At 40.1% G+C, this 13662-nt stretch overlaps 1 protein-coding gene across 1 annotated transcript in view; it reads left to right on the top strand.

The window, feature by feature from the left end:
- Positions 1 to 13356, top strand: part of aldh1a2 (aldehyde dehydrogenase 1 family, member A2) — a 33864-nt gene extending 20508 nt beyond the window's left edge. The window contains exons 8-13 of the mRNA XM_012855179.3: positions 5407 to 5509; positions 7735 to 7919; positions 8571 to 8735; positions 9674 to 9831; positions 10594 to 10668; positions 12253 to 13356. Of these exons, the coding sequence (XP_012710633.2) occupies positions 5407 to 5509; positions 7735 to 7919; positions 8571 to 8735; positions 9674 to 9831; positions 10594 to 10668; positions 12253 to 12325 (759 nt within the window). The 3' untranslated portion in view covers positions 12326 to 13356. The remainder of the gene's footprint in view (positions 1 to 5406; positions 5510 to 7734; positions 7920 to 8570; positions 8736 to 9673; positions 9832 to 10593; positions 10669 to 12252) is intronic.
- Positions 13357 to 13662: the final 306 nt, after the last annotated feature.

The raw sequence follows: 13662 nt of genomic DNA, 5'->3' as shown, positions 1-13662 counted from the left end.
CATGTATGTTGGTGCTGTAAGCAACAGCTGATAAGCCCTTGCAGGCTCAGACATAATACATCACTGTCTGGAGCCACATACACACAAAGAGTGAAACTGAAATCCAGCCAGCCAGAAACAGATAAATGATGACAATCTCACAGCAGCATAATATAGTTTTATTTAAGTTACTGATGGGCATAAAACAATGTGACTCCAATAAAAAAAATCTCTGGAAGCAGGAAGTCGCTTAGAGTTATTTTGGTTTTATCTAGAATCAAAATCTGAGTCAACTGTACCAAATGTGGTAAAGAACCATGAACTGGTCTCGGCTTAAATACACAGTTTTTAAGTAATAGTTTGAATGAAGTTAAGTGAGATTTGAGTTATGACAATTTGTCAATTTGCGTTTGACCAGTGCCTAACTTTGTTATTTATTATCTGAAAATTTACAATAGTCTACCACTTGCTGCTTTGAGGGACTTTTGTTTCTTCACATGAATTAACCACACATCTGATAACTACTATGAAGCCAGAAGACATATGTTCCCACGATGCAAATCATGTCTGAATTCATGTGGTTTCATGGATGGCTTCAACTACACATGCTACAGGAAAGGGGAAAAGGAGCAGAAAAAGACAAAAATTTCTGACAGCTTAGACATTCTAAACCTTCAGAAAAGAGGCATGTTATTTGTTCCTGTGTAAATTTAGTATCTGTCTTCCCATAATGTAGTCAAGATATTATTAGCCAAATAATCAGAAAGTATGTTAGGCTGATATCAGTTGGAGCCTCTTCAAGCTTTTGGCATGCTGAGGTTAGTGAATCTTAAGTAACATTATTATTGGGGCATTGCTTTGCCATTTGAGTAGCATTTTTCCTCTGGTTTATGGTGGTGGCACATGCTTGTAGTATGTACAGTGTCTTAGAGATGAATTTAGAGATTAAATTGTGCATGCCCTAATATCAGATGTGGAGGAAAGGGATGTAGGAGTGTTTTTTTGAAATGCAGAACATATACATCATAGTCTCTCTTAGAAATCTTTATTTGTCATTGCAATTGTACATTCCAACGAAATTGCACCCATCCCTTAGTGAACAGTGGGCAGCTATTAAAGCGCCCGGGGAGCAATATGGGGCTAAGGGTCTTGTTCAGGGACCCACAGTGCAGTCTGCAGGGATCGAACCGGGTACTTCTCAGAGTGCAAGCGCACTGTTCTAACCACTCCCTGCTAATGGTGGCCTACGAGTTAGAGCAGAATTGGAGTATCCACAAAGGTGTTTTGTCGTTTATGCTGTTCGACCACATGTAGTAAATGTTTTTTTTCCAGCATATTTTGTTAAACAATGACATTGTAGCTTCGCCTCCGTCTGTAAGGCAAGCCAAGGAAAATTTATTTGTATAGCACATTTCAGTACAAGGACAATGAAAAAAGTGCTTTACATGATTAAAACAGAAAAATAAGAAGAGAAGCTGCATGCGCCTCACTCTATCATCTAACAACAAAGATGGCGCCGTCTAGAGTTGCCGCTTTGTCATGGTTGTTGGTAGTGTCCTCAGACTCGGTCCTTTCTAATGAGTCCGCTCTACACATCGTCACATGTCCCCTGTGTCCGAACCCCGCCGCTGTGCTGTGTTTACATCACAAGAATTGTCTGCTTGGTGCATGCCTTGTGTTTTTTAAATGTTTCTTTGCCAGTGTCACGGTGCCACCAATGGTCCCAGCCTCTCCTCTACAGCCTCTTCAGTTGTGTTGTATTCTCTTGTGTGGACGCACATTTTTGATTTATCGTTTATGAAAATGCACCGTGTTTGTTTCCGTGTAGACAAGGCACGAGTGATCAGACTCGACAATGCTGTTAGCACTTAAAGTGTAACTCACCCCATGTAAAAGCATATTTCTGCCCACAGACAAATGTGACAAACTCCATCAAAGTAGGCGGGGATACACGGGAACAGGAGGGGAGGGGTCGTGTTCAGGCTGGGAGGAGGCAGCTGCTTGATTTGCCATATTGAATCATGGGAAGTACGCAGAGTTATGCTGATAGTTACGCCACGGGTCGGTCTTTTGTGGTGGAGGATTTTTCACCCCCATCGTCCCCGGAGGTGGAGGGAGGCTTGTGGAGCCCAGCGGGTCAGAGCCTTATCAGTTCGAGCCGCTGGCTCAAGACGCTGACTCAGTGAAGCCCAAAGCAGGTGCTGCAGAGGCAATGGAGGACAGGTTTGGTCCAGTTATATATTGTCATATTCCCCACTTTGTAATCCAGGCGGGATCACTGGCAGCTTTGCGCATCGTGATTCATTTGTAATGTGGACATGAAGCATGGTTGATCTTCTCTTTGCGGCTTCAGCGATACAAGGAGGCTGATCTGGGGCTGGCGCTCTCTGTCTGCTGGCTGGCTGTTGAAGCCGCAGAGCGCGAATATCCAATATCCAACCCAAAACCAGCTTCACCACAGTCTCACACCAGCCCCTTCCCGGCTGCCTCAAGACACGAACGGCAGAACAATTAGTTGCTTTCTCGTAATGTTGGCAATAACACATAAAAAGTCGGTGGATTTGTTTCTATTCGCTTTTTTGAAGAGGAAAAAGTTGCTAGAGGGTTTGAAAAGTGCAACAATGCTCGCTATGGAGGCACTAGATAGAGCTGTGTTGTTGTTTTTTTTAAGACAGAGCTGCTCTTATACTCCAGAGCGACAGAGCTACCGACGTCACTAGAACAGAATTACATCAAGTCATCCAAAAGCAATGTTAATTCAAAATCCACTGCAAGACCACCGTTTAACCCTAGGAGGGTCCCACACTGATGAATTTAGACACAAAAGCAGGATTTTAACGAATATGCACTACTTTTTCAAAATAGTTACCAGGAGATGTAGACAGTACTATAGGAACACCATGTTAACACTTTATTGTCAAAAAAGTAGATATGGGAGTGAGTTACCAAGACACCTTTTGATTGAGCCTTCTTTGCCCGGATGAGCGAAAATAAAGCATAATTTAGCTGAATTTTGTTGTTTTGAAGCCTCTGTTCCATTTTAAAGCAATTGCTACTTGGCAATCATAACTAAATTAATTGTGCTCCCTAAAAACCAACTCACGGTATTAAGAAAACATAAATACAAAAACATTATTTTGCATTAGACAGCCACGCTTTAATTTTGGTTTTCAACTTTTAAACATAAGAATTATTTTGCAGTCATCGGGGCAAATGTTTCCTAGAGGAAGGTAAATCTACTTGAGAAGCAAAAGAAAATGTAAAAGGGAAACAACAGAAACTGTTGCTTATAAAAGTGACTTATAGCTATGGTCTAAAAAAAAACCTATAGGTACTGCAGAGCAAAAAAAGATACATATGAAGAGTTTATCTGCAGTATTTATACAATAAATGTCTTTTGGTAGTCGATTGGTTATTCACTGTTTATTAACCTCAAGAGCCAATTTCATAGACATCTATTAGGCTTTTATTGTAGACTGTGGTCCCTATTAAGTCAGTTCAGGATAACCTTTTACTCCTGTTATTATTCTTGTTCACTTTTAGTCTGTTCATCCTGATTATGTAATTTATTTTTTATATTTTTTTTGTAATCTGTTATAATAAGATCAATTAGTCATGTGTTTTTAAAAAAAGAATCACAATATTAAAAGTGAAAGCTAAATCGTCCGTACAAAACACATTCCTTTCAGATTTTAAATACAGATTATCTTGGATTTTCCTGTCATTGACTGTGTCTGAGTTAAAGATAAGAATACACAAACGCATAAACATGAATCCTACCCTGAATATTTTCAGTATGTCCATTAGGAGTGGCCCCGGTTTGTTTGTACTAGCTTCCCTGTTGTTTTACGTGATCTGGAGTCAATTAGTGTGTGAATGAGGCGGCGCTGTCGATGATGCCTGATACCCAGACAGTGAGTCACTGAGCTGTATTAGCAATAGTGAAAGATACAAGCATCCCCTCACAGTCTGAACCACTACAGGTGGATTTAGGGGAAAACTCGTCCTCTTACTGACTCACACGAGTCTGGTACTCCGCAGAGAGGACTCTGAAGTCCCAGCATGTTTTCTTTACTCTGAAATAAGCACACACAAACATCCATTGAGTCAGCCACTTTACACTCTAAAGCAAAACCAAGTGTTGTGTTGTTTTTATGCAGCTCACGAGCCAGGCGTCAGCTTCGCTCTTATCTTCATCAGTTCAGGCAGGAAGATACTGAAAGAAGATGAGGCTTTTCCATGTTGGAGGTGGGGTGTTTTAGGTTGGACACTGAGAGGGTAATTTTCCACTTGATCTTGTCGGTTCCCTTGGAAAATAAAGCGGGCCGTGTGAGTAACAGGAAAGATTAATGCTTGCTTGCGGTGTAGGATTGTGAGGGAGCTGTGGGGGATTTCACAGGCTTCTTATCTGTCTGCTCTGTAGTGCATCAGAACGGGGAATTATTAGTCCAGTCATCAAGACATTGTACAGATACTTTGTTAAAACTGTGATTCAAAACATTTCCAAACTGGAAAGATTTTGTTCTTTGCAAAGATATGATTTTATTTTGTTCTTTTTTTGTGTGAAGGGATTGGGGATATAACTTATGGAAAGGGGTTAAAAAAAAGCTTCAGTTTAATTGTTTTGAGCTTTTTCTTCATACTTCCATACGAACACTTTTTGTGAACCCTTTACACTCTGTTTGAGCTGCCTTATAATTAAACTTTAGATGCATTTTTCTTTTACCTGGGATGAACAAATGACAAACCTTTAACTAAAGCCTGCCACATAACAAGGCAATCAACGCCGATAAGGCATTCAAATCTCAAGTTAAAGTACGTGAAAATGCATAGCCCAGATTAGGAAATAGCAAAACTGCATGAAAACAACTACATACTGTTTTAAAATGAATTATACATGTGCTCTTTCTGACCAACGAGGGGTTGCTCATGTTGAATGATGCGCTTAAATGTTTTATTTATTGTTCTCCAGTTTTGGTTATATGATATAATCTCTCCCGATAAGCAGTGAAGAGGAAATAGGAATAATGGGCAGATAAGGACAAAGCCAGAGGCAAATCCCCACTGGTTTTTCATATCAGACCACGAGACCAGTTTCATAGCAAACAAAACGTCCCACAGTTGGCTGGATCACAGGACACCACCCACACACCTTGCGGTTGCCTCTTCCTGCCCCTCGCTGCATATCAGATGCTGTTCCAGGCTGAAACATCATTTTGTTTTCCTGCTGCTGTCTCCAAAAAACCCGTAATGGATATTCATTCTGTGTGTTTGCAGAACTCATGTTTCATGCAGCTGGCCGACTGTTGCATTCCTTGTTTGGAGCTAAGCAGCTTCTTTTAAGATATTTAATGGCTCGGGCTGATTTACTGATCTGGCTGCAGGCCTATCTCTCTTAGTAAACCCTGGATCTGTTCTCTCCGCCAGGTCGGCAAGCTGATCCAAGAGGCGGCGGGGAAGAGTAACCTGAAGAGAGTAACGCTGGAGCTGGGAGGGAAGAATCCCAACATCATATTTGCAGATGCAGACTGTAAGTTTCAAAGTAATCAGAGCGCTTGTGCCAATGGTTGTTGGAATGGCCCTCTTTAAGATGCTGCTTGTTAATGTTGGTGTCATAGTTTGGTGCTATTTCAGAAGCTAAATAAGTTGGAAAGCCTATAAAACTTTGGGATATACATTAGAAAAGGTGAACGTGTTAATATTTTTCATTCATGCAGCGCCACCCAGTGGTATCAAGAATGGCCACATTGGTCACACTGATGCTCTCTTTCTGGCCTATTGACCCCATTCATTCAAACCCAAACAAAAAGGAGGTGGAATCACCGTTTCACTCTGTCTTTATACCAGAATAACAGTCAGACATTATCTTTAGCGAAAAAGGCACACCTTTACAGCAAAGTCTAATTCTAGCCAATCAAACTGTTTGATCTTCATGATCTTCACATAAACAATAAAGATCTTGATTAAATAGATCTATTTGGATGCATAGTGGCCTCTGCCTTTATTGATTCCACTAAAAATCCCTATAAAAATAAATGGCCTTACATATGGTGTGACACGGAGGCCTATTTCTCTCTCATAGCCACTCTTCAATATGGGAAAAGCAACAAAACATTTCCTGTCAAGTAAGGCATTCGTGTAAATAAGGTCAAAGTAAAAATTTAAAAGTGTAAAACGGCTGAGAGGTTAATTAACCAGGCTGGATGAGAAAACTGGAGAGATTGTGCAAAGAGGAATGGCCAATCATCTGTCTCACTGAATGCTTCGATGTTGTGAAATGGTGCAGCTGAAGATCAAGTGTTGTCCTGCTGACAGAGTGGATTGATAGTGTGAAATATGAAAAGCAGGGGGGAAATTAATCCAGTAAAAAGTACTATCTCTTCTTTTTTTTTATCTCTTGTGCCCAATTATGCTCCTGAAAAAAAGCCTTCATTTTGAGATTTTTTTTTTTTTTTTACACATTTTTACTAGTAAGTGTGGAGTGGTTTTCGTCAAGCCATATATTCTGCACTGGACGGATGACTTATTGCCTCTGGGAGCTTAGGTTAAACCTCCTCAAACACAGACAAAAAAAATATTTCTAAGTCCTTTTGATCCTTTCAGTCAGTGTCATATGTGGGGAGTTCTCCTCTAAGCAATTTAGAGGTGGATATCTAAGGAAATTAAGATTCTCACAAGGTTCGGAAACGTCAGCTGCTTTTTCTTGCAGATTGTGATATTTTGTCTTTGGACAAGAAAATCTTTACTTGGGGACAAAATATGATGAACAACTCATGAAACTCAGCATATACATTGTCAATATTGGATCTCTGGTGTTAGTGTCTTGGTTAAATGTTTCTAAACTGCTGTATTGTACTTCCCTAAAATATGCAAGAATAAGCCTGCTTTACACATTCTACATCCCCAAAAACAACACAAATACACGCTTTATGAACCAACAGCAGCTACTGTGTTTACTGTACAATCTTTTATTTTGATAAAACTAAGTTTTCAACACTTTTACTCAAAAATTGTAATTGTTTTGATCTGCGCAATGTAATAAAAAAAATGGAAACCTTCACTAATCCATTAATCATTTTCAGTTTTACTTGTTGTGGTGCGTGCAAGTTTAAGTCTGTTTTTTAAATTCCTTTCCACTGTGAATAAGTCATGTAAAGCGTGAAAGATAACATCTACAATATCTGCTCCGCATACAACTCCGTGACAAGGGCTAAAATTATATTTTGTTTTCAGCTGATACAACAAGCAGATTTGTCTTTGCCAGCAGTTTATTCAAACGAAAGCTCACCTCAAATCATCGAAAAGCTTGAAAGGCCTTTTCTGTCCTTCAAAAAGTTCTGGTTGGATGAGTTTCATGCAACCTTAAGGTGCCCAACCAAACTGGGGGTGCAGACTGTTTTCAAATGCTTTCAACAGGCGTAAGAGGGGCTCGTTGGGGCCTGTAAATCAGGAGAATGGACCCTGACTCAGTCGGGAGCTTCAGCCGAGACTCATAAATCACAGGGGTCCATTAACCCCTTCTGGGGAAGAGCAGGGTCCATCCTGGCGGTGTCAGATTTGCATAGCGTGGCTCCAGCAGCACCAAAAATATGTCTTTCTCACGTGATTTTTATACCAACATTACATCTGTTACCACGAAGAAAAAGAAGAATATCAAACATGTTAGTGCTCAATAAATATCCGTGAAGCTAAAAGCTTTCTTTCAGCCATTTAATTTGTGTATTGATCATCTAAAAGCTCCTTTTTCTTCCACAGTGGACGTGGCGGTTGAACAGGCCCACCAGGGCGTGTTTTTCAACGCAGGCCAGTGCTGCACAGCGGGTTCCCGCATATATGTGGAGGACTCCATTTATGAAGAGTTCGTCCGAAGGAGTGTGGAGCGAGCCAAGAGGAGGACAGTCGGCAGCCCCTTCGACCCAACGACCGAGCAAGGCCCACAGGTAAAAATCAATAAAAAAAATTTATTACAATGTTATTAATGTAGCGCCAATTCACAACACACATCATCTTACGGCACTTTACACACTGCAAAAAGAGAACTAAAAATAAGTACAATTTTCTTGACATTAATGAATTTGCCCTTGATTTGAGCAGGTAAATAAGATTATTTGCCAATGCAATGAGTATTTTTACCCCTAAAATAAGATAATTAGAAATCCAGCACTTGAAATAAGGCGATGAAGATGAATTGTTCCTATTTTAAGTGCAAAAATCTTATTCCATTGGCAAATAGTCGTATTTATCTGCTCAAATCAAGGAAAAATACTTTAATTTCAAGAAAAAATTTCTTATTTTTAGGTCTATTTTTTTAGTGCAAAGTCAGTTCAGTCAAACCATGCAGACAGATTGGTTAAGACGTTTTCTGTCTAAGGAAACCCAGCAGATTGCATTGACACCTAGTTTGTTTTGTCTTCTATCTTTTTACCTGTTTCTTTTGCTTTTCAAGTCCTAATCCCTGCATATGCTCTTAATCATTTCGGTTATTGAATGCACGTTAGAGATGAGAAATGGACGGGTAGGCTACGATTAAATTGCCCATGGGGGCGAATAAGGTTGCCTGAATCTGAATTTGAATCTGTTTCACCTCCCAGATCAGTCGGGAGCAGCAGAATCGTGTGTTGGAGTTGATCCAGAGCGGCATCGGTGAAGGAGCCAAGCTGGAGTGTGGAGGCAAAGCTCTGGGCCTGAAAGGGTTCTTCATCGAGCCCACCGTGTTCTCCAACGTGACGGACGACATGCGCATCGCCAGAGAAGAGGTACGATGTCAGACAAGACGACACTTACATATTATTTCAACATATCCGAGTAAAACTGTGTGAGTGTGCAGGTGTTGGAATAAATATTGTCTCTACCTGAAAAAGTGCATCAAACACGATAACACTACTTGTTTTATTAGTTCTCCAGAAACCTCTATTCATTGCTAATAAAGTATTATTATTATTATTATTATTAGTAGTAGTAGTAGTAGTATTATATCTCTTAGTCTATGTCTTAATTTTTTAGAATACCATTTTTTTTAATAAATATAAATAAATCAAAACAGAACATGGGGGGTGAGGGGGGGGGGGGGTTAGCTGAAAGATGGGAGAATAAACATTAGATTAGGCCCAACTTTGCAGGTGCTGTCGTGAGATTCTCATAGTGTGATAATTTGATTAAAAATACAGTTTCAAGCAGGATCTAATTGTTTTTATTTGAAACAGCTTTCCTGCTTTTTGAAAACTAACAGCGAATATATTTCTTTCACAGCCTTTAATATATTTAAAAAGCTGTCACTATGTCTATAACATGTCATTAAAGGGACTTTAAAACCACAGGAATGATACAACAGAGAACTGTTTTCAAATCCTAACTTTTTAAAATCTCGTCACACTGCGTTACCAGTAATCAGCTCATGCCTTTTCCCCACATGGCCTTCAACAATGCAGAAGTCCATCAGAGTGGATGAAATCTGACAGAGTATTATTCAGAGAGAGCATTTCTCACACAAAAAAAAACTGCAGAAATAGCACCCGTAGATAAAGGTAAGAACATGAAAATAAAAATGAAGTGCAAGTGAGGGACAGTATAGATTAGAAAGCTGTGTCACGCCATATAATATGATATATAATATACCATTTTTTTCCTTCAATGGCATACCCCTTAAAACCACACTCCTCACAAGCAATCCAGTAATTCTCCTGTCTGCCTGCAGATTTTTGGGCCGGTCCAGCAGATTATGAAGTTCAAAACGATCGAAGAGGTGATCGAAAGAGCCAACAACTCTGACTACGGTTTGGTCGCTGCTGTTTTCACCAGCGACATCAACAAAGCCATGACCATAACCACAGCCCTGCAGGCCGGCACTGTGTGGTGAGTTGGGTTTCCTGTAACTGGCTCCATTTATCATGTGGGAAATATTAAACATTTCATCCATCCAGGACGTGTAAAATGACACCGCGCTATCTCGCTGTTATTACACACCGCGACAGCTTTCCTCGTTGCCCACAGCTCGCAGAAACGTGAGATGAAATTTGTGCGATGTAATCGGACGTGTATGCAATCGTGATACAATCACTTGTTGAGTTCTCCCAGGGTTGTTTGGTTTCATTTGTAATTACCTTCAGATGGTTATGAGTAAGAGCAGGAGTAAAGCGAACGCGCAGCATCTGCCAGAAACATTTCGCTGCCCGTACCTCAGTGGTCTGGTAGCTGAACAAACGTTTATATTGCAGCTTTGTCCTTCAGTTTTCACGTGTCCCAGTAACAGCACCACCAGCGTTCACCGTCACACAAACAGGGCAACACTAACAAGAACATCTTTGCTAAAGACGAACGACACTCTAAAAGTTTACTTTTTAGTTATTTTTCACAAACTTGTGTCCTTTTTACGTAAACTGACTAAACCCTTAGTAGTCCTTAAACTTTTTAGCTGTTTTTTTCCCCAGCCAGCTGTAATTAAATGTATTCGGAGATATTTGATGGGGTTCAGCGGGTTATAAAAACAGCCTGCAGTGACGGCGGTGGCATATTTCAGATCTGTCTTCCTTAATGCAGCTTACGTTGAGCTCGGCTTTGAAGCAAACCACGGGAGTCAAATGCATCAGATTGATCAATGCTTTGTGTATTTCCCAGGATAAACTGCTTCAATGCTCTGAGCACACAGTGTCCGTTTGGAGGATACAAAATGTCTGGCAATGGACGTGAATTGTGAGTACGGTTTGGCCGCCTGCCCACCACACGTACACAAATTAACCACATTATCGCTATTAATGACTTCATGTTTCAAAACAACATTTCTTAACCTCAAATAAATCTGTTTTATAAAAGGATATTGCAATATTTCTCCCTTTATGTGTCCCTAGCAGTGTACCGTTGAAAACCAGATGTTTACATCCTCTGTATAAAATGATGCACGACCTTTTATTTCTCACAGTCTGACATTAAATCAGACTAAAAGTTTCCTGTTTTAGGTCAGTTAGGATTACCAAAATTATTTTCATTTGCTAGATGCCACAATAATTACACAGAGAAGTATTTTTTAGAAGTTTCTTTTTTATTCTTTCAAATTCAGAAGTTTGCATAAAGTTGCTATACATTCAAACATTTGAGAAAGACGATAAAGGCATGCATTATTAAGCTTCTGAGTAGGTTAATTCATGGTTTTGAGTTAATTGGGGGCACGTCTATGGAGGGATTTTCAGACATCTCAAACGCAGTGCCTCCCTTATGTGACATCATGGAAAATCAGCCAATATATGAGGGAGATACTTGTAGATATTCATAAGTGTAGTTCATCCTTGGTCGCAATTTCCTGATTTCTGAAGGTGCCGTATTCATCTGTTCAGTTCATTCTTCTATTCAGCATAGGAATGTGTCGCTATCACACCACTCAAGAAGGAGGTGGCTTCTTTGTTCCAGAGATTAACATATTTAGTGAAATGTGCAAATCAGCCCCCAGAAATGAGGCAAAAGAAACTGTAAAGACTGGTAAAGCTGAAATGAGGATGTCATTGTCCATGGTGAAGTCCATGGCTTAAAAACCAACAAAAGAGGAAGAAGCCATTACTTTAAAAGTGTTGTTAAAACTCAGATGACCGGTTGTTTACATACAGAGGGGCAAAAACTTGGATTTACAGAGAAATGTCCTGTTGTCTGACTATGGCTGTACGGCCGTAATGATCCTCGTTGCATTTGTAGAAAAACACTAACAGGCTTGAGTACAACTTTACATCTGTGAAGTAAGGGGATGTAAGCATCATGCTGTGAGGTTTTTGTTCAGTCTTTTTCTGAAGAAGGAATCGGTGCACTGTACGAAATAGATGACACAATGTGAAAAGAACATTATGTAGGAGTATTAAAGCAAAATTTCCAGGTATCAGTCAGGAAGTTAAGGCTTGGGCACAAACAGGGGTTCCAAGTGGACGATGAGCCTAAGTAAAGTACTTAGAGCTGACTCTGCTACACCATTTCTGTCAGGAGGCATGGGCCTAAATTCCAATAAACTTTTGTGAAGAGCTCCATGAAAGGTGATATAGGTTAAAAGGCAATTCTAAATGCTAAATAAATGTATGACAGTTTCTGAATTTAAGTGCAGAAAAAAAATATTTCCTAATATCCTGACATTTACCAAACAGAAATGACCTAAAATGATAAGACTTTGGTCCCATTTAATGTCAGAGAATTGGAGTAAAAGATCATGTGGCTTTGCATACAGTTTATGTAAATATCTGGCATTAAAGTTTCTTAGTTATCTATTTAAGTGATCCGAGCTGTTACTGTTTCCTGTTTCAGGGGAGAAAGTGGCCTGAGGGAGTACACAGAGCAGAAGACCATCACAGTGAAGATGGTCTCCAAAAACTCTTAAAGGCGGACACACTTCTCCTGGAGGAGGCCGCGTCTTCCTCACCGCCTTCATCGCCTCACTGTCCACAGCAACAGACCACACCGACCGTCCAAACTAGCTCTCCGTGGTTGAATTCAGGCTGTACTCACTCGCCGCCTCTGGTCCCCCCCCCCCCCCATCACTAACTCTGCCTGGCGGTCAGCTGTTCCCCACGCGGCTATCTCCAGGTCTCAACTGGCAACCACTGACCCCGCCCTCACACCGTGTACCTCCTCCACTAACGACACTAAAGCACTCACAGAGATGGTTAGGGAGGCTGCGCTGACCGCGTCGTCCAATAACATCATTCCCCCAGCCGCTGCATCCCCCCCCACCCCCCCTCCCCTCTTCTCTCCAGATGCTGGATGCTCAGAGACTCGGTCGCTGCACTTGCAATAAGCCCTTTACTCGTCACTTGTCACGTGTTGGGAAGCGTTTTTTTTTTTTTTTTTTCTTTTTGCTGTGCGGTATGATTGTCAAAAACCTCATGTGTCATTGTCTTGGTTAGAATTTGCGAGAGCACGCCAGCTCATTCGAGACCACTGATAACGTTCGTCAGCCTCAGACGTGAACGGATTGAAATGTTAATTCAGAGTTTAAATTGACTTCTAATTGTCTTTGTTTATATATTAGCTCATACGACCTAACACTGTATGTAAACCTTCGACCGACGTAAAGATGTTAAACTCTTAAAAAAAAAGCCTTTTACTCTCACTTGCTAAAAGAAAAAGAAAAGCGGAGTAGGTGTATTTTAAACTTTTGTAACTGATATCATTGATGTCCATCTATGTTTATGTTTATACAACCGTATGCTATAAAATTATAAAATGACTGTAGTTTTTTTTTTTTCAGTAAAATGTTTGTTTTTTCCTGTAAAAGGTTTGAGTGTTTCATTTATTTTTTTTTATTTTTTTTATAGCTCTGTGTTAACTTAACAGTGGCTCAGGAGGTTGGGCATTTTTTTTTAAAATCATATCTGCAAATTCATTTCTCATTAAAGTCATCTGACTGATGAACGCTTTTAACATCCTTTAACAAACGACAGTGCTGTGAACAAATATTTAAAACCCTGACACGTCTCTTAATTTTTTTTTTTCACAAATGTTCATCAAATACATTTAACTATCAGACAAAGACTTGCAGAGTAATCACAAAAAGTAATTTCCATATAATGATTTCATTTGTTATGGGAATAATGCTATCCAAACAGACCTGGCCCTATGTGAAAAGGTAATATACCCCTTGTCAAGTTAGGAGTTAACTGAAATAAAAAACACATTTTTTTTGTGGTTCAGTTGCACCAACTACCCCACACACAC

Source organism: Fundulus heteroclitus, chromosome 4 (genome assembly GCF_011125445.2).
Source record: "Fundulus heteroclitus isolate FHET01 chromosome 4, MU-UCD_Fhet_4.1, whole genome shotgun sequence".
NCBI classification, from domain to species: domain Eukaryota; kingdom Metazoa; phylum Chordata; class Actinopteri; order Cyprinodontiformes; family Fundulidae; genus Fundulus; species Fundulus heteroclitus.
Note: the sequence above shows the minus strand (reverse complement) of the source record. Positions and strands in the feature narration are given on the sequence as shown.